This window comes from Callorhinus ursinus, unplaced genomic scaffold (genome assembly GCF_003265705.2).
Source record: "Callorhinus ursinus isolate GAN/ISIS: 27379988/994484 unplaced genomic scaffold, GSC_fseal_2.0 scaffold24, whole genome shotgun sequence".
Lineage (NCBI taxonomy): Eukaryota > Metazoa > Chordata > Mammalia > Carnivora > Otariidae > Callorhinus > Callorhinus ursinus.
The window spans coordinates 30,346,334-30,367,841 of NW_027397086.1; the positions used below are offsets into that span (position 1 = coordinate 30,346,334).

Consider the following 21,508-nt stretch of genomic DNA (forward strand, 5'->3'; position numbering starts at 1 on the left):
CCAATGGGGGCTATCCAGAATGAGTCTGCTCCTCAGAACTGGTACAGGGGCTCCCTTTGTCACCCTGAATCCCTAGGTCACCGCTAGCCTTGGTCTCGACACCCTGGCTTCCTCTCCCTTCTCCAGAATCCAGGGTGGAGACCTTAGCATGTTTACATACTTGAGACTGCTTAGACTATGATGTCAGGGGGAATCAGAGCAAATATCAACCAGACCTCGGTGAAAGCTCTTGTCACTTGTTAGCTGTGTGGACTTGGGCAAGTCACTTAACCTCTCTGAGCCTGAGTTTACTCATCCATTACATGAGGATAAGAACCTCCAGCATGCTAGGCCAGCAAGAGGGTTAGTCCAAGTAATGTTAGGCAAAGCAAATGGTTCAGTGCCTGGGTCACGGTCACTGTGCAGTAACTGTTATCTGCCTCATTATCATTATTATGAATTATCAAAGGGTGATGCGGCAGAGATACAAACGATTAGAGCTTAAGGAAAAACGTGCTAAGGGGTGCAGAGACTCAGGATGGCAGAGCCAGCAAAGGCTCTCCTGGTGCGTGACTCATGGCGCCTCCCGGCATAGCTGCTTGCTGCTGCCTGTGGCCGACTGAGAACCCTCTTCCTCCTGCTTCCCGAGGCTGCCATAGTGCTGGGTGCGGGAAGGCTTTTCCCATAGTGAGCGGGGTCTCCTTGAGGCCTTTTCATCACACCTGGGCAGCCCTGGGTGCTGAGGCCGCCCTGGCTTGGAGGCCAGTTCTGAACTCCCGGAGCTGGGCTGGGGTGGGGCAGGGGGGGGAAGGGGGTTGGTGAGGAGGCAAGGCTGGAGAGCTAATGGGGAGTTGTCCTGGCCTTACAACAGGTATTGGCCCCAAACACAGGCTTCCCCAAGCCGTAGCGATCGGCCCTAGCTCCACTCACATGATGATTTCAAAGTGGTTCCCCAGGAGGTGAGAAGTATCATCTCTCTGTTTACGGCGCTCTCGCCTTTGGAGAACGGACAAGACCAAAATGATGAAAAGCTACGGGAAGAGAAGATGAGAGTGTCAGTGGGAACATTCATCCCCAGTGTGGCCCTGGAGCCTTCCCTGGAAGAGAAGGTGAGGGTGAGCAGAGGGCGCAGAGTGTCTGTGACCCCACCCCCGAGTCCGGGAGATGGGGCATGCACCCTTGAGATTCCAGAAAGCTCAGTTTTGTACCGAGCTTTCCTCTCTGTTGCCCTGAACAGGTTCAAATCTCGTCTCCCCCACAGACTGACAGGAAGAGAGACCTCACTTCCCTGAATCTCCATTCCCTCAGCTGTAAAAAGGGGATAATACCTGTCAGGTTGCAAATCCTTCTTTGCTCGCCCCCTCACCCCCGCCTCCCACCCCCGCCACTGTGGATTCAATCATATTCCCAATCCTTGATGCCCTTTGTCTCTCCCCTGTTACTAGAAACCTCTAGACAACTGTCTACTCTCGCAGTCTTCATTTCCTCACCTCCCACTTGCTCTTCAACCCCCTAACCTGGCTTGACCCCCATCCATGGAGAAAGAGCTCTGGCCAAAGTCGCAAATTACCAAATTACCAAATCCAGTGGAAACTTGAGGCCCAAATCTGGCTTGATCCATCAGCTGCGTTCCACAGTGTTGACCACTTCCTCCTCTTAGAAACACCCTCTTCCCTAGGCTTCCATCAGCTGTGCTTTTCAGGGTGTTCATTACCTCTCAGCTTCCTCTGCTGGATTATTCTTTCCTCAACCACTAAAGTCGGGAGCTCCTCATAGTTCAGTCCAAGGACCCCTCCTCTTATTACTGGATTCTCTCACCCACATCCATGCTGTCAATGGCCACCAACGCCCAGAAGACTCACACGCCTGACTCTTCAGCCCAGACCTTATCCATGAGCTCCATAACTGTTCACTGAACTACAGAGTTGGCATTTCTTTTTGACGTATTGAAAGCTTCTTAAATTCAGTATGTCTTCAACGAAATTCATGATTTGCCTCCCTGCCCTGTTCCTTCAACCACCCCAACCCCTGATCTCTTCTGAGTCTCCTTAACCAGTGAATGGCAGATACCACCATTCTTCTGGCTGTGCAAGCTACGAAAACCATGTCACCCTCAAATCTTCCTCTCCCTAACTTCTCTATCCTACGCATTACCCAGTCCTATTGCCTTACCTCCCAAACATCTTGAGCTGACCACCACGATCCAGGATGAGCTAAAATCTGCAACCATCTCCTCTCGGGCCCACCTCCAACCTGATCCCCACAATGTGACCAGAAAGTTCATTTCAAAACAGAAATCTGATCACGCCAGCCTCGCACTGGAAACACTCCAGTTACTTCCCACTGCACTTAGAATGCGGACACCACTCCTTCACACAGAGCTCCACAGGGCTCCGCCTGACCCAGGCCCAGATACCTCCACCTCAGCTCCCCACTCCGGTCATACCAGCCCTCTCAGCTCCTCACACTCTCCATTCCCCTCCTCCACAGGGCCTTTGCATGTGCTCTCCCCCCTGCTTGAGAGGCTCTTTACCACATCTTCCAACAGACCTCGGCTGTCACTGCTTCCTTAGAAGAGCCTTTTTTAATTCCCCTAAAAACCAGTGTCCTTGACTCATTGACCCTTAAAAGCCTTCTTCTGCCTGCTTTTTTGGTGCATAATGCAAGAGAGCAAGTCGAGGAAATTCAGCTGATATCTCTGCTGACCTATTCAGACCTTTTTGGGAGTCTGTGTATGGGAGTGACCCAATTCCCCTCCCCTCTGCTCCATGCTTTCCCCTGCCTTTACTTACTGATGGGATGAGGGAGTAATGGAGAAAGAGCTCCAAGTCCACCGAGCTGACACAGGTGCCATTCAGCTGCCTGGTTCTGAAAAACAGCCAAAACCACATTCACACCGTCAGTCACTACTGTAATCATTGACCCGTCAGCCTTGAGCATCACTGGCAGGAGCTTGGCTTGTACCCCACTAAGATCATCTGATCTTATCTTTTTTAACTTTGCTTCCTCAGGGCCAGCGCTGCCTACCTGCAACGTATCTTCCATACATGAATTCATCTTCATCCATATTTCTTTCTCCAGCCTGATTATCTACCCAACTGTCCTGCTAACTCCAGATCTAACTCTTTCCTTTCTTTTTTTTAAATTAATTAATTTATTTTTTAAGTAATCTCTACACCCAGCATGGGGCTTAAACTCACGACCCCAAGACGAGGAGTTGTATGCTCCACTGAGCTAGCCAGGTGCCCCTAGCTCCTTCCTTTCTTGATGACGCAGCTGGAGACAGACTCAGGCTCTGTGAGGCCCAAAGCTTATCTAATTTGGACATCCTTTTCAAATAAAACTATGAAATCCTCTTACTTTTCATATTTTCAGGAAAACATACCGCCATGTGAACACTTAACTAAGGTGCCCACCCCTCCCCGCTGAGCCTTGGAAGGGCCTCCCTGCAGGGAGGTTGGAGCCTCACTAACTTCGCAGGAATGCCACGGGCATCTGGACCACCGGCGGTGGACCATGTCCTCTCCCCAGGCTGCAGGAGCGGGATGCTGGCACCTCGAGTCTAAAACACGACACGACAGTTCCACGACTTCTCTTGACATAGACCCTCTCCATTCTGGGCTCCCGCATACTTTGCTCTTGCTGCTTGGACTCCACTCCACGCCCTCTGTGCCCTCATGGCCACTCGCAGATCTGCATGGACTCTGTCTCCCCCCACCTCGACTCCAGGCTTCCTTCCCCCCCAACTCCTGCCCTTCCCTCAGAAGTCTCAGGAGAGACCACTCCTCGGGGAAACCCGTGAGCAGGGCGCCTTCCCCTGTAGTTCTTGAAAACCCCGATGTTCCACAGGTATGTGTAGCCACAGGTGTGAAAGATCCTAGAAGTGGTGGGGAAGGTGCGGGAACCCAGGAATGTGATAGAACCGCAAAGATCACACTTCTGCTCTCAGGAAGGCACACAGAGCATGTACATCAGTCTGCCCATCCCACACGAAACCTTCAAAATGACAAAGATGTCATTTTTTTAAAAAAAGAAAGAAAGAAAACGGATATTTGAAAGCAAGAAGGAGCTCAGGGACAGAAACTACTAGAAGACCCTGAATGATAGAGAGGAATTAGGATTATAGCAAAGATGGCTGCCTGGGTGGTTCAGTCAGTCAGTTAAGTGTCTGCTTTCAGCTCAGGTCATGATCCCAGGGTCCTGGGATTGAGCCCCATGTCAAGCTCCCTGCTCCACGGGAAGCCTGCTTCTCCCCCTCTCGCTCTGCCACTCCCCCTGCTTGTGCGCTCTCTCTCTCTCTCTCTCTCTCTCTCTGTCAAATCAATAATAGTGAAGAGAAAAAGCATGAGCCAACAAGGCTACACACGGTGGGGCCACACAAAGGGCTCTACACCCATAGTGCAAGAAGGCAAGCAGGACAGGGTTGCCAACAGCCCACCGAATGATGAACTGGGGTCTCCCAGAGACCCAGCTATCCTCCCCTCTCTGCCGACAGCCAGGGGCAATGGGGGTTGTCCCCAGGAGTAGTGTATATGGGTCACAGAGAGAAAGAGAGGCAGTGCTCTGGATCACAGGGACCGGGAGCTTCACCTCCCAGATGGCCAGCCCCGGAGGTACTCCACCTAGCGGTGCCCCCCCCCACTAGCCACCTTCCAGAAAGCGGGCACCCCAGTGGCCACTCAGTCACAAAGATGAGCACACAATCAAGAGCCATCAAACATTTGAGGGAAGATTACACCACAAAAGGGAGCCAAAAACTTAAGAAGGGGCAACTTGCTCTTAAGGAGACAAAGTTAAGTCGGAATCTCTCTGAGCTCATTACTACAGGAAATCCTTTATAAGAAGCATAAATCTAGGAGGAAGTAGAGGAACAGCAGGCAAAAAAAAAAAAAATTGGCAAAATTTACTGTTAACCTCCAGCATAGGATTTTAAGAAAATATACATTTAAATAAATAAATATATAAATATATATAAGACATTTATTAAGATATCTCTATCAAGACCTGTCTGTAGATATATCTTTACATACAGATAACATTCTTAGAAACACAAGGTTGCAAAAACAGTCTGGAAAAAAAAGTGGAAGAAATTCTCAAGAAATAAGAAAGAGGATTCTAGGAAGAAGCAACACCTAACAGAGAAATGAGTAAAATATATTGTTAAATATCAGGGCTCCTGGGTGGCTCAGTCGGTTAAGCATCCAACTCTTGATTTTGGCTCAGGTCATGATCTCAGGGTTGTAGGATCGAGTCCCATGTCCAGCTCTGAGCTCAGCACAGTCTGTTGGGGATTGTCTCCCTCTCCCTCTGCTGCCTAACCCCCCACCCCCCGCTCATGCTTTCTCTAAATAAATAAATATCTCGGTGAGTAGTTACTGTGACACATAATGCGTGAAATGCCGAATTGGAGGTAAAATACCAGGTGATATCCCACAGGGGGTAGGGGTGGGGTGGGAACAAGTGTGGACACAGAGGGGAGAACAGCACCATCACATTCTCTTGCTTAGCAGAATGATGGAGAAAACTGTTTTCTCTTTCTGGGCATTATAAGAAAAATGAAGTTCTAAGTAAGTTGTTAAAAATTCATAGGTAATGGCCAGAAGAATACAAATACAGTGTAAACCTGTATATTAAAAAATATCTATGGAAGAAAGAAAATTCAATCACTCCAACAAACTACAGGAAAAGAAAAAAATCAAATCAAGATTAGAAGAGAAATTAAGATAAAATCCTATCTTATCTATTAAATTGGGAATTATTAAAAATACTACCCAGTATTACTGAAGGTTAAGACAAGTTAGTATCCATTTACTGGTAGTAAGAGTGTTAACTGGTATAAACATTCTGTGAATTAATTTTGCAATATATACACCAAGAACCTTCCAAATACAGCAATTCCACTTCTAGGAATTCTACTTCTGAAAAATATAAGCTAAGGAAATACTCAAAAAGGTGCCTAAAGATAGGCTCAGATTCTCTCTCTGTCTCTCTATCCCTCACTCTGTCAATCTCTCTCTCTCTCGCATGTATGTAACATTTGAAATGTAATATATGCTCATTGCAAAACACTCAAAATATGTACAAATGTATAAAGTAATAAATAAAAGTCCTTTCTCCTTCCATAACTATGCATATTTATAACCTCTATAGCGTTAAGCAAAAAATGGGATCTGACGAAACTTGATTTCTTCATTTAACCAAGGAAAGAAAATACATTTACTAAGGAAAGGAAATTTCTCGTGTCAATATATACAGACCCATCAGACTCTTCTGGATGGGTGGCTGCCCACACAGATTCACCAGCAGGCCTCTCTCGGGCTCGAGGGGCTGAGCTGAGAGCTGGTCTGGCAGTAGCTGGAAACAGGCGAGCTCAGGGAGGGTGGACAGAGCAGCTCTCTAGCTAACGGGTCCACAGCTGTGGCGTCTGGTCCCCCTGGGCTCCACACCCTCTCCAGCAGCCAGCGCCATGAACATGTGATGCCTACTGCAGGCAACCCAAGCTCAAAAGCTGCTGAGACCTCTTCCCGGCAGGCCCAGGGCTGGTGGGGCAGGTGTGCTGAAGGCCGACCGTCCACAGGGCCGCAGCAAAACAACAGCCCCAAATGTAGAAGACCCACTCTCCACGGATGATGCCTTGGAAATGTGTGGATAATAGACTGTGAAGTGAAAGAAAATTCCTGCTTGATCCCAAGTTGTGAAGAGTGGTCATCTCTGGGTAGTGGGATTTGAGGTCATTCTACTGCCTTCTTGTGACTTTTTTCCGAATTGCGGTACCCAGAGATATGCCGCTTGACAGCTGTGTCCATCTATCTGAGTGCTAAGCACAGTGTCTGCACAAAGCAGAGGCAATAAACACGTGTTGAATGAAGGAATGGGTTGCTCTGTGATCAGGGAAAAAACTAACGGTTGTCCCTAAGCCATACAACATCATTCTGAAGTGAAGATGGGTGTGAAATCAGCATAAAGGCAAAACATGCAAGGTTTGTGGTGGCACATATTACAAATCTTTCATTAACTAAACAATTCTTAATAAAATGCTATGAGGGCCACTATGAGGCGTGCTATATAGCTGGTGCATCTAGAGCGTGGGTCATCCCAATGCCCAGCTCCTTTCTCCAACACCCCCACCCCTGTTGATCCCATGTCAGTGGGAGGTGGGGTCTCTGTGCTCCCACAATCCTTGGCCCTAACGTTATCACAATAGAAATAAGTTACGGTATGATATATAACAACTTTCCTTAATGGATGTGTCACTTAATTATGTGTCACTATGGCCTCGGCATTCTGCTATTTTGGATTATCTAATCTTTGCAGGAATCTTGGTGGGGGCAGGCTGTGTTATCTCCTTTTAAAAGTGAGGAACTGAAGCCAGGAGAGGCTTCACACCCCACCCAGAAGGCTGGGTGGGGCTGGGTGAGGCTGCACGTCACCATCCTCCCAGCCCCAGCTGCCAGCTCATGGGGCTCCCTGGAGCTGCTAGAGGTGCCTGGCCTCCCAGCCTGTGGCAGACTCAGCCCTGATTCCCGCCGTCAGCCCAGCTCCCGGCACAGAGAGGCTCAGCAATGTCTGTTAACTTTAAGAAACAAAACAGAGGATCATAGGGGAAGGGAGGGAAAAATAAAACAAGATGAAATCAGAGAGGGAGACAAACCATAAGAGACTCTTAACCACAGGAAACAAACCGAGGGTTGCTGGAGTGGAGGGGGGTAGGGGGGTAGCTGGTGGACATTAAAGAGGGCACGTGATGTAATGAGCACTGGGTACAAGACTGATGAATCTCTACCTCTGAAACCAATAATATACTATATGCTAATTGAATTTAAATTAAAAAAATAAAATAAATATGAAGAAAAAAAAAGAACTGTCACAGGGGAATGCTGGGTCTATGCATTTGGTTGAGGTCAACTCGCTCTGAGCTGGTTAAGCAGAAGAGCGCCTTCTTCATGTTCCAACTATCAAGTTTTCAAGAATAAGTAAATACTTTAGAGAAAAAAAAGAATCCAAGGGAACTTCTCTCGGGAATCTGAGGCCCAGAACGGGCCAGTGAGCAGACAAAGCCAGGATGCCCAGGACTATCTGAGGCATACTCAGTGAGTTCCGGCACTGGCCTCCTCGTGGGTGGGCAGCAGCAGATCTGCTCAGTGCAGAGAAGGATTAGGGAAGGAGAAAGACGTGTGTGTGTGTGTGTGTGTGTGTGTGTGTGTGTGTGTGCAAGCACACGTGCATGTATCTATGTGTGCGCAGGTGCCTGCCTGTCCATGTGATGCCTCCAGCAATGTAGCAGTCTGTGTGTTGGGGTATCTGATTCTGGGCCAGCCCCGACCCACCTCCGTGAACCCATCAATCCCCTCACACACAGCCTCCCTGCGATCCTGCCAGAGTTCGCGGCAGATGTAATAGTGTGCTCAGGCTGGCTTGTACCAGCTTGGGACGCTCACATTATCAGGAATTTTGCCAACCAGTTGTTCAACACCACCACTGTTAAAAAATAAATTATATAAACTTATTATTAAATAAGTTGTATTAAAAAGAAAGGTAATTAAGACTCAAAACCCATCACTTTCTAATTATGTTACTGTCATCTATGTTCTTGAGGTTATTTACATCTATTGTATCCGCATGATGGAAACTATGTGACGGCGAGCCACTGATCATCTCTTCCCACGCTCAAAGTTCACCAACATCAAGTTGGGAATACTTATATCATGTTGGGAATATTTATACCATGGAAATTGGCAAACCTACAAATCAGGGCTTGCTTTACTGTCTTGTAGAGTGTCTATAAAGCGTCAGAGAAATGTTAATAATGCAGATTACATTTAAACATGTTTGTAGCCATGACACTGTGAATAGCAAAAAAAAAAAAAAAAGAGGAAATATTCTTCCAGAATTCAAAAACTCTTATCCCATTCATCTTAGAGAAACAGTTTCCATCAATTGATGAACAAGTGAAGTTCTGACCTAACCCTTGTCTTCATGGTTTCACAGTTGTCTCACTCATTAATGTAAATAAAACGATCAAATAACATTCATGTCGAAACGACGCTTATTCATCAATTGCAGGTTGGCTACAAATAAAAGAGTTCAGCAAAAATCAATGAAAGCATTCCATGAGAATTAATTGGCTGTATGGAATCTGTAATAAAGAGCATTGTATATTTCATTATTTGTAAGTTGTTTGATACATCTGTTATGTCAGTACAACTTATGTTAAACATACCTATTTTTCTTCCAGAGAGCCAGTTGTTACACATTCCCTGGCCCACCACTGGGCAGATGGGGCCCTGGCTCTGGCCATGGGCAAGAATAATGAGGATGTTCAGGGCGCCTGGGTGGCTCAGTCGTTGGGCGTCTGCCTTCAGCTTAGGTCATGATCCCACATCGGGCTCCCTGCTCAGTGGAAGCCTGCTTCTCCCTCCCCCACTCCCCCTGCTTGTGTTCCCTCTCTAGCTGTCTCTTTCTCTCTCTCTGTCAAATAAATAAATGAAATCTTAAAAAAAAAAAAAAAGAATAACGAGGATGTTCGAGTTTGGAAACTGATGTCAATATAAATTATGCTTTGGGAGAAAGAGAAGTTTAGAGGAAAAAACACAGGAGGGGGCCAGAGCCCAAACCTAACTTCTTCTCCCATGAGGAGACTGGATCAGTTCAGTGTTTTTAAGTTTTTTGACTACAAGTCATAGTTGTGGTAAAGTACACACTATAGCCATGACCCAGTTCACACGTGTGTGTATGCATGTGTGCCCACGTGAAACAAATTTTCACAACACAATACCCTTCAAACGCACAGTGTCCTCTAGTGTTTTTAATCTGATTTAATTCTCTTCATTTTATTCTGGCCCATTCTATTTTGTAAAATGCGGGTTATAACCACTAAATTAATTTTACAGCCCATTAATGGTTCTCAATCAGTTGCTTCGAAAAAAAAAAAAAAAACCCTAACCAGGAGGTGACCTCCAGGGCAGGGGGCCCCCCATCCCTGAAGGCCTCTGACTCACGGCACCCTCCACAAGCATTTGTCCTTGCACCGAGGGTTCCCAAACACCAGGCCTTGCAGGTGAGATCATCTGGGAACTCTAGCTCAGGCCCTTATCAGCCTGCCCTTCGGGACACTGAACCAGCCTCCTGGCCCTGGCTCATCTCCCTGGTGCCAGAGTCCGTCCCTCAGCGCTCCCCTGGGAAGGACTCCCTGCAGGTCCTCAGCCACAGGGCTCCCCTGGGAAGGACTCCCTGCAGGTCCTCAGCCACAGGGCTCCCCTGGGAAGGACTCCCTGCAGGTCCTCAGCCACAGGGCTCCCTGGCACTCATTACCTCCTGTTGCAGGTGCCTTCTTCAGGCCTGAGCTCTCACTCTTAGCCCGGGCCCTTCCAAAGCAAGAAACGTTTCACTCAGCTTTAAACTCCAACTATCTCCCATCTCAGCCCTACCTCTACCTAGCCTCTGACTTGGGACAGGTACATAACGAATCCAAGTGGGTGCTGAACGAATGAATGAAAAAGGAAGGAAGGGAGGGGTAGGAGGGCAGAGGGAGAATGAGAGACACGCAGCACTGGGTGTGGTGGGCTTGCATGTGGCACGGCTGTGTCCTGTCCACCCCAAGGGAAAATGCTCTCATCCACTCAGCCATGGAGTCACAGACTCCTGCCCAGTCACCAGAAGGCTCTGGAATCCAACCCCTTCAGATGCTTGAATACCTTCTAGGACCCTCCCCGCCACACCCATACCCAGGCAGCCAAGATGCCTCCTTTGGGCACTTCCAGCGGGGGCATCCTCTCCCCCACAAAGCCCACCCTTCCATCTCACCGAGTCAGCAGGGTCTGGAGGGAACCGAAGCCAGACAGACCTGAGAGCCAGCCCAGCCCCACCGCTCAGCCGCCGTGTGACCATGGGTAAGCCATGCTTTCTCTGGGCCTTACTCCTCCTCATCCTGAAAGCGGGTCTAATGCCTTCCTCCCAGGCTATCCTGACGATTAGACACAGTGAGTCAAGTGCCCACCTCATGCTCAGTGAGAACTGATGTTCTTTTCCATCCCGTTCCCGCTTCTGCACAGCTCTGACCAAAGAAAAGGGATTTTCCTGCTGCTGGGCTGAAAAGGTCCTCTTGCTGGCTATGTTTCCACCTCCTCAGACCCCAGACCCTGTCTGCTCCTCTGTCCTTGGAGTGTGTCAGTCTTTGAGCCCTTCTCAATCCACTGCACGGCACAGCCTGGCATCCCTGGCCACCTGCTAGGTGGGGGTAGCAGGGAAGCCCCTGCCCTTGGCCCCCTGACCATGCAGTGGATTGAAGTCCTTCACCTGGTTAACCAGTAGCCACAGCGGCCGCCCACACTTGGCCCCGTGAACTGCCTCCCACTTCTATGCTGCTAGCAGGGGGGCCCAAGCACAGCACCTGGGCCCAGAAGAGCCCCACTGCCCTCCAGAGCCGCCAGCTTCTGAGACCCTCACATAAAGAGGACTGGCCAGAAATGACTGCTTCGAGGCCACCCAGCTCTGCTGCTGAGTGCCGTGGCTCCTCAGGCCCAGAGGACCCACACGTCTCAGTCTGGTCACTCGTGAATCGAGAAGGCTGAACTGTTTGGGGTACAGCCCACTGTCATCGAAGCCAGCCCACTGCTGGGAAGTGTCTCCTCCTGGGTCTGCATACCCGCTGGATGGGGAGCTCCCTGGGGGCTGAGACCTTTCATGTCTATTCATGTCTATGAGCCCGGCTCCTGGCCCAGCATGTGGCCCCAGTAGGCGCTCACTAACGTTCCCTCAGCGGGTGGAGGGACGGCTGACATTTCTCAAGGGCCCACTGTGCACCAAGCTATGCTTTTAGGGCTGTACATTTATTAGCGAACTTCGTCCTCATGACAGCCCTGTGACAGAGGCACCATTCACCCCATTTCTCAGACGAGGAAACAGAGGCACTGAAAGGTCCGGAAGCTTGTCCAAGCCTCCCCAGCTAGTAAGTGGTGGAGCCAGCAGGACTCAAACCCTGGCAACGTGGACCGTCACTTAAGAAGTTTCTGTCAGGCACAAGACATGAACAGACATTTCTCCAAAGAAGACATCCAAATGGCCAACAGACCCATGAAAAAGTGCTCAACATCCCTCGGCATCAGGGAAATCCAAATCAAAACCTCAATGAGATACCACCTCACACCAGTCAGAGTGGCTAAAATTAACAAGTCAGGAAACGACAGACGTTGGCGAGGATTCAGAGAAAGGGGAACCCTCCTACGCTGTTGGTGGGAATGCAAGCTGGTGCGACCACTCTGGAAAACAGTACGGAGGTTCCTCAAAAAGTTGAAAATAGAGCTACCCTACAACCCAGCAATTGCACTACTGGGTATTTACCCCAAAGATACAAATGTAGCGATCTGAAGGGGTACGTGCACCCCAGTGTTTATACCATCAATGTCCACAACAGCCAAACTGTGGAAAGAGCCAAGATGTCCATCAACAGATGAATGGATAAAGAAGATGTGGTCCATATATACAATGGAATATTACGCAGCCATCAGAAAGGATGAATACTCAACTTTTACATCAACATGGATGGGACTGGAGAAGATGATGCTAAGTGAAATAAGTCAAGCAGAGAAAGTCAATTATCATATGGTTTCACTTATTTGTGGAACATAAGGAATGGCATGGAGGACATTAGGAGAAGGAAAGGAAAAATGAAGGGGGGGAAATCGGAGGGGGAGATGAACCATGAAAGACTATGGACTCTGAGAAACAAACTGAGGGTTTTAGAGGGGAGGGAGGTGGAGGGATGGGTTAGCCTGGTGATGGGTATTAAGGAGGGCATGTGCTGCATGGAGCACTGGGTATTATCTGCAAACAATGAATCGTGGAACACTACATCAAAATCTAATGATGTAATATATGGTGACTAATATAACATAATAAAAACTTTAAAAAAAAAGAACTTTCTGTCACATTTTAGGACTCCTCAATGTCATATTCCGCGCCTGTGGCCATGGCAGTCTGAACGCTCTCAGACGAAGACTGGAGACACACAGGGGCTTGTGAATCTTTGACCTTGTGCGCCAGGTCATTCCTGCACAGCTTTAAGAGTTCCATGGGGGGAAGCAAACTTCCTTCACACCTGAGATGCATGACGAAATGATAGGCTGTCTGGAGTGGGGGAGCAGGTGGGGGTGCCCACGAAACCAGACTGGCCGTGGGATTCGGTGATGGGAATAAGCAGGTTCAATATACTATTCCCTCTTCTTCTGTATAAATGTGCACACTTCCAATTTTAAGACTTTAAATTGTTTAAACAAAATAAAATTAAGTCCATGACTATCATAAAACCCACACAGGTAGCCCCAGGGCTTCTATCTTCTCTGTGTCCAAATCCATTTCCTTCTCTTTTGCCTTGACTACTCCCATTCATTTTGCCCTTGCTTTTCAGCTAGAAATGGTCAGCTCTGATCGGTAACCTCCTTTAGAGCGCGGGTATGGAGTGTTTTCATGCTCATGTGGGACCTCAGATATGTCTGGAGGGAAGAGTCTGGGATATGGAGTCAAACAGCTTGCAACCTGGGGTCAATCATTGCTCCTCCTGCAGCCTCGGTTGCCTGTCTGTGGAATGGGTTGAATGCCAGCAATTGGCTAGAGCATTAAAGAATGGGTCTGGATGCATTGTTAACTGAGGCCTGCGTCCCCCTTCCCTACAGCTGCCTCCCTCAGATGCTGTTCCATGAGCTGCAGGTGGATTCCAAGCTGCAGCCTGGCCCCCAGGGGGCCCTGGGGGTGCTCTCCTGGGGTGGCACCAGCATTATCAAGAGACACAGGACCCATTGTTACCAACAAGCTGGACATCCTGGTTAGGTGCCCCGGCTGCATCAGTGTCTCAGAGAAACGTCTAGACCCAGCTCAGCCAGGTGGGGAACAGAGCTCTCCACTGGGGCACAGGAAGCACGGGATCTTCACTGCGTGCCCAGCTACGGGGGCCCCGGGAAAGAACGGTGCTTTACAGCTCACACAGCATTCCCGCCCCCCAGGGTCTCGCTGGGTCCTTAGCGAGGTTCAGAGAGAGGCTATCACTTGTCCACAGGGGGACTCTGACACAGGCACAAACCTTAAGCTCTGAGGATCAGAGATGAGGTGTTAATAGGTCTTTCATGTCTTTATTCCATTTTCTCCCCCTCCACGTGTCTAGGTCTTTACTCTCTTTATTCTCCTCTGCTTTCTACCTCACCCATTCCTTTGAGTTTTCTGCACAGCTAGGAATGGCCAGCCTAGGTGGGTGTGTATGGGGGTGTTTTCACCCATGTCTGGAAAGTTCAGAGAGGGTTACCACGAAAAAAATTGGTGACTGAAGAAGACAGAAGCCCGTTTTTCTACTCCCAACCATTCCTAACTGTCCAATAAAGCAATGTACATTTTCATTTCTTCTCACCTAATAAAACAACAATAATAATAGGTAGCATTTGTTGAAGGTTTGTCATGTGCTAGACTTCGGGCTGCAGGCTTTAAAGTTATTATCTTACTGAATCTTTCACAACCTGTGCAGCATGGACTCCTGCTCCCACTTCATGGATGGGAAAACTGAGGCTTTGGAGAGATGAAGTAAATGCCCAAAGCCACTCAGCTAGTGAGCGGTAGAGCTGGAATGGGAACCCTTCTTCTATTTTCTAAACAGGAAACAGACTCACACATTAAAATTACACTAAGGGGACGCCTGGGTGGCTCAGTCGTAAGCATCTGCCTTCAGCTCAGGTCATGATCCCAGGGTCCTGGGATCGAGCCCCATGTCGGGCTCCCTGCGCTGCAGAGAGCCTGCTTTCTCCCTCTGCCTGCTACTCCCCCTGCTTGTGCTCTCTCTCTCTCTCTCTGACAAATAAATAAATAAAATCTTTAAAATTACACTAAGACATTGATAATGGCTACGCATCAGGGGTCCTCAGAGAAAACAGTGACCCCCATTCTTCACTGTCAGGGAAATCTGAACAACACGCTCAGGCCTGAGCCCTGCCCTGTGCGAAGGGCCTGACTAGCCAGCCTGGGTGTGGGCCATGACCACGATAAAGAGGAGGTCCTGGGAGGGGCACCTGGAGGCCACGGGGGGCACGGGGCTGACTTCAAAAGAATGTCAGGGGCCCAGAGGGCACAACAGCCTCATGGGGAGAGTCACGTTCTCTGGGTGCAGTCCAGACTTTTATTCTGAGTCCAGACCATACAGCCAATTGCCTCAGCCTCCTGGTCATCTCATTTTGGATATCCCACAACACTCCAATCCTGCGTGTCCCAACCGAACACTGCCGCCAACCTGCTCCTCCTCAGGGGTCCTCGTGTCAGGAATGGCAGCGCCGTCCCTGCATTCGGCCAAGCCAGAGACCCAGAGGCACGCTCCCCAATACACCCCCGGATCAAGCCCAGTCAGGTGGACTCTCCAATCCCTGCTGAACCCAGACACGTCTCTGCGCCCCCAGCCTCAGTCTACGCTACCCTCTCCCTCACCCTCACGGGGATTCAGGGTAGAATTCCCGCCACATCTCACGCCTCCTGCACTGCCCCCCCACCCCGTCCGTCCTCTACCCTGTGACCAGCGGGACCTTCCTGGAGTCCACCTCCAACCACACCCCCCTGCTCCCTCTCAGCCCAAGGAGCCCAGCAGGAGAGAGGAGAAAGAGACGGGCGCCCTCCGGCTTCCTGGTTCCCGTCCCCCAGCACTCCGCTGACTCCCATGTCTGTGCCCCTGTCCTCCAGGCCACCCTCTAGTCTGTTTCCTGCCCCACGTCCTTCTCCACCCCCTGCCCTCAGGCTCCCGCCCTCACTCCCCGTGCCTGGGGCTCCAGGGACAGCTACGCCCCCGCTTTTCCAAAGGTCACATTACGCCACTTCCCTTTTACAGAAGCCCTACATGAGTCCCTGGTTCCAATAGCCAAAAGAAATCCACAGGGGAGTTTCCCCTTTACGAAAAAAGGCCAAAAGCAAAAATGGTGTCCAGCGTTTGTTTCACAGCAAGCCGGGAGAGAAGCAGCAGGGACCCCGGGAGTGAGAGGGACCCCCGCCACGCCCTTTCCCCAGGAGACACCCCAGGAGACACATCTCCATCAAGCCACCAGCGCTTCAAACTGCGTCCGTGAGCCCTGGTGCTTTATCTCCATTTAGTTTGTGCATCTGTTAGCAAGATGTGTCTTAGGGTAACAGAAAAGCCTAAGAGCAGTTATTTTTGGGTCTGGGAGCACTCAAAAGTTCTTCCACATAATGGCTTTACAGCATTCTGGCTTCTGACAGGTTTCGCAGCGGACAGCGGGGAAACCTGTATGTGCTTTCCCAAGTGCCCCCCGCGTGTCTGTCTGTCCACGACTCCTCTCCTGCCTCTTGCCCTCCACAGCACTCCCTCGACAACCTAACCAGACACACTGGGACACCAGAAAGTAACAGTTCTACTTTCTGTCATATTTTGGGCTAGTCTTTTCCATTCTTAGATCATTTAAAATGAAATATTTAAGTTCCAATGATTTTGAGTGAGAATTCTTAATGGCTGGCATTTGGACCGGACTGTCAGATCTCAAAGTCCCTTCACATTCTCTCCTCGTGTGATCTTCCCGAAGCTGGGGGTTAGGTGGGTCAGGGTTATTACACCTGATTTATAAATGAGGAAACTGAGGCACTCAGATTTTCCAGAAACTAAAGGGCCAGGGGTCCAACCCAGCTCCTCCAACCCATACCTGGGCTCTTCCAATTCCACTCTGGCTCCGAACTGGAGATAAACAGAAATCTGTTCACTGACCCAGGAACCCATCCGCGGTTCCTGTCCACCTGCCAGCCTACCTACAAGTCAGCTAACCCGATGCCTTTCTGCCAGTTTCCACGAGTCGCCACATCAAAGAAGACAGTTGCCAAGAACATGCGGTTGTCCAGCAGGCTTGTCTTCAGTCTGACCCCAATAACTCACCTTGAGGTTGTGGAAAGCATCTCAGCGGGGAAGCGGTGCATGCGGCCCAGTGCACGATCTGCTTCTCTGGGCTGTGCTTCGAGCTTCTCCAGCCTCTTGGTTATTGACTGCTTCTGATATTCTGGTGTTCTGCCCAGTTCTCTTCACAGCACCCAAAAACCCCAGAGAAAAGGCAAACATCCAGTCAAATATTTACCAGAGAATCAAAAGCGGGCAGGTAGCCATCTTCCTTGTTTCAGAAGACAACTGGCTATTTTTCTGCTCTCCTTCCCCTTCTGCTTTCTCATTTGCAAAGCAGGAACTCCCTCCTCGTTCCTCTCTCCTCGATACTTGCTATCTCTGTTAGCCCCCTTGGGGTACGCACAGGGCCCCCTGAGCTATCAGAACTTTGCCCGGCAGCTAAGCCCTCTTGGGCTAGCTCTAAAAATTATTATAGGCAATAAAGTAGGACTCTGCCTCGAGGCAATAAACTAGGAAACTAAGACCACTGGCCTCAAGATTCTTTTTGGAGAAGGCCACCCATTGCCAGGAGAGGAGCTGGAGACAAGTTCCAAAACTGAACCCCACCCACCAGCAGAACCGGCTAGCTATCCACCAGGATTCCTGATCCCTTTCCATAAAGTGAGGATACTGCTCAGAAAGACCAGGCGCTGGCCTCTAGGAACAGACTTGGGGCTGAGGCTCACCAATGAATGTGAGCAGAGGTGACAGTGGTTACTTCTGGGCCAAGACAGTTAAGAAGCAAGTGTGTCTTTTCCACCTTCCCCTTCCCCATCTGCTGGCTTAGGACTCCAAGGCCCTAAAGAAATGGGATGGAAGGAGCCTGGGTCCCTGAATCACTCTGTAGGGGAATCTATTCTCTGCACCAACTGTCCTCTCACACACTAGTCTGTGAGCAAGAAATAAAGTTCTGTCCTAACCCAGTCAAGTGTGGGCCTCTTGTTACAGAGAATGTTGCCCCAGCGGACCAAATGCCCGGCCCAAGACAGCCGGTCCTAAACTATGTCAACCCATTATCTGGATGGACACTCTGCCCCGCAGATCACCTATCTCGGAAGTCTGGCCTCGAGACACAGAGCAAGAGCCGAGCGCTCGTCAGCGGAGAACCAAATAACACACAGACACAGGGACCAGAGGAGTGGTTGCGTCCTGATCAGGCCCGAACATTCCTCTCTTGCTGCTGAGAACCAGTTAAGATTTCCCGGGCACCACTGTGGCCACGGATTCCAAACGGTCTTCCGGGCCAAACGGGAACGAGACTCCAGGCGTCCCTGTCGGGTCACCGCCCGCCTCAGCAGCTTGGCCGGTCGAAGGCAGCACCACGCTCCCCTCCCCCGCTCTCACTCCATTTGCTCTGCCGCCGGCCCTTCTCACGCACCCCTTCACCTGTGTGTGGGGGCACTCGCTTCCTGCTTTCCCTCCCGCCAGCCTGGGGGCGGCATCACAGTGGTGCAGCCACAACAGGGAAGGAGCCCCGGACCCTGCAGCAACACTGGGAGACAGACGGGAAACAGCTGCTTCCAGGCTCCTCTGGATCTTCAGGGAGCAAGGAACAGGCATGCACTCCAAGTGCCTGGGGTTAACGGGGTTTCCTATTACTCCCCCACAGGGGCTGGGGCCCAACCTGTGAAGGCGCTGGAAACACAAACTGCTCTTGGGAATGGTTCCTCCATCCCTGTGGCCGAGGGCTTACTCATTCTCTTGTCTCTCTCTCTTTGGGTATTCTTTTGCTTCAGTCTCTCTATGGTGCGGTCCCTTTGCCTTTTTATAGTTTCTGCTCTCTCGTGGCTTCGACTCAGCACTGTGCTGACGAGTAACCTTTCAGCTTCTCCCCCCACAGTTCACCCCCTCCTTTGCAGGGTTCCCGCAGTTCTAACTGCTAAGAGCAAAGCTCTGTCCCGGTTTATCTTTACGGGTGCATAGGTCATAGGTCAGTCTTCATTCTTCTGTCTTGGGCTCAGTCATACAGCCCTTGTCTTACTTTGCTAAGGCGGCCATACCAAATACCAAATACCACATACAGCGGGGGCTTAAACAACAGAATTAATTCTTTCGCAGTTCTGGAAGCTGGAAGTCCAAGATCAAGGTGTGAGCAGGGCTGGTTTCTACTGAGGCCTCTCCCTTGGGCTTGCAGAGCAGTGCCTCCTCACTGTCCCCACGCGGCCTCCCCACTGCGCATGTGCATCCCTGGTGTCGCGCTCTCTCTCTCTCTCTCTCTCTCTGTCTTAATCTCCCCTTCTTAGGAGGACACAAATCAGATTGGATTGGAGCTCACCCTGATGGCCTCATTTTAACTTAACTATTTCTTTAGAAGGCCCGTCTCCAAATACAGTCACAGCCTAAAACACTGGCGGTTAGGCCTTCAAGGTATGAGTTTGTCGGGGGACATAATTCAGTCCGTAACACCCCTGGTCCAATCAGCTCTGGTGGAGCAGGAGAGGGCCCCACAGGCAGCGAACAGAACCATAACTGACAGATTCAGGCCATTTGTGTTTGACCCCTTTATGCCTACAAAGAACACCTTCTCCCCCTTCTGCATATCACCACTGTTCTTGTTCAGCAAGTCCTACCTCAAGCATAATACCTGGCATGAAGTGTCTCCGGGCCACTACGGTGTAATCTTGCTTCTCCTGGCATGGCCTGAATCTCTTATGGCATGTATTAGGCCTTCTTTATGTGCTACGTGACACATAGGTATGGAGAAGCAGTCTGGGGCAGTGGTTCAGTGTGTGGACTTTGGGGCCTACTCCACTGTGAACTACCTGTCTAATTTTGACCAAATCACTGCTACCCTCTGTGATCTTTGGTTTAATCTGAGATAAGGTATACGTGCTACATGGTCACCTGAGGTTGAAATGAGCCAACATGCACAAAGTGTTTTAGGAGGGTGTCCAACACACAGGAAGCACTTGAACATCACCCATTTGGGGGTGCCCACTCTCTGCCGGGTACTGATGGAGTAGACAGTCACATCCCAGTTCATCATGTCTAAGTCCCAGCTCCCCTCGTAGATCACCGTGACTTGGAAGCCACAACCAGATCTGGTTCAACTCAACGCCTGGAATACAGGGGAAGCCTTGAAAATGCTTATTCTCAAAACTGAAAATGATGAAAGGAAAATGAAAAAGAGACATAGGAGGATCAGGCCCAACATAACTCTGTTACTGGCTGTCTGGAAACAAAGAAACACTGTAAATGTGTTTCCTCCAAAACCAGGCCCTCTCCTTCCCTGGAAGAAGAAGTTCTTGGTGCATCCAGGCCATACAGTTCAGAGAAAAGCTGCAAAGCTCTTCTCCCTCCAGACACGTGGAGAAGCTATCTCTTCCGGGAACTTCCATCTGCCAGGTGCTTTCTGACTCCATTGCCCAGGCTTCAAACGGCTATTTTAAATTCTTGGATTATAATGGTGGTTTCCCTCAATTCTACAATTCCTCTCTTCACACCATTAAGGAAAGGTCATTGTTGAATTGCCACCGACTGCCTTGGGGAGGCTGGGAAGGCAGCCACCTTAAAGTGGGAAGAAAGCTAAATCACCTGACCTAAAATGCTCGAGTTCAGCAAAATTTCATCCACAGTAATAAGGACCCGTTCCTGAGACGTTTGAATACTTGTGCTGAGTTCATCCACATAACCAATAAAAGCACTGAATAGAGCCCTATAGCACTCCACCAGAGACCTCTTTCCAGGAGCCGTGCAATGAGAGAGTGAGGAAAGAGATGAATAACTACACCAGAACCCAGGCGAGGCAGGCTTACTGTCTTGCAGGTGTGTATTTAGCAGGGTTCAGAGTTTGGTGACAGGCCAGAAGGGAATTCGGCAGTGCATCACAAAGACTGTGCTTCTTCCCTGAGCGTTGGGAGCTTATCACAGGACAGCCTCTGTTTATTCCAAAGACATACGGCTGGCTTAATTATTAAATTTAGAAACAAAAGAACCCAGATATCCAGATGATCTAGTGCAATTTCTTTATCAGGTAGCAATGACAGCTTTCTGGAGCCGGTATGCCCCTTGACTAGAGACAATTTTTCTCACTTAGAGAAAGAATGAAACGAATCTATATTCCAAGCCTGCTCCTTCTCCATCGGAAACAGGCCTGGCTCCCCCTGCTGGCAGAATGAAGACAAACTCCTCAACAGGGCCCCGCCCCCGCTTATCTTCCCAGACTAGACTCAACTCTGGAGAAGTCAGCGGGAGATCTGGACTCACCTCTCAGGCGCCATCCACTTCCCCTGCCCTCACCCGTTCATTCTTGTCACAAATATTTACAAAGTACCTGGATGCCAAGAAGTATGCCAGTCCCCGAGGATAGGTACTCTAAGGACACACTTTGGGCCCTCATCCCATGTTGGGCCAAGATCCTGGCTTAGGCACCGTGTCCTCCCTGGGGAAGGTTTTGGTGCTTTGCAATTGCTTACAGATGGAATGCAAAGAACGAGATTACTGCACCAGAAGGCAGACTGGGACAAACTGCTGGGTTGGGGTTGCGCAGGGACAGACCGGAGCAGCAGATCGGACCCTGCAAAGGCCATTTCTGGAGCACCAGGAGGGGGACCCATTTAAGCCGAAGGCCAACCATGTACTGGAAAAGGAGGTCTGTGCTGGGACACCTAGAGGCCTGGGTTCTTCCCT

General features: G+C 49.9%; 1 protein-coding gene across 1 annotated transcript in view; it reads right to left on the bottom strand.

Annotated features, from left to right (window-relative positions):
- The window catches only part of LOC112836730 (stimulated by retinoic acid gene 6 protein-like), a 61,093-nt gene that overhangs the window by 34,015 nt on the left and 5,570 nt on the right, over positions 1 to 21,508 (bottom strand). Inside the window, exons 2-4 of the mRNA XM_025888643.2 lie at positions 16,880 to 17,020; positions 2,772 to 2,847; positions 910 to 1,010 (exon numbers count right to left, since the gene is read on the bottom strand). Of these exons, the coding sequence (XP_025744428.1) occupies positions 910 to 1,010; positions 2,772 to 2,847; positions 16,880 to 16,920 (218 nt within the window). The 5' untranslated portion in view covers positions 16,921 to 17,020. The remainder of the gene's footprint in view (positions 1 to 909; positions 1,011 to 2,771; positions 2,848 to 16,879; positions 17,021 to 21,508) is intronic.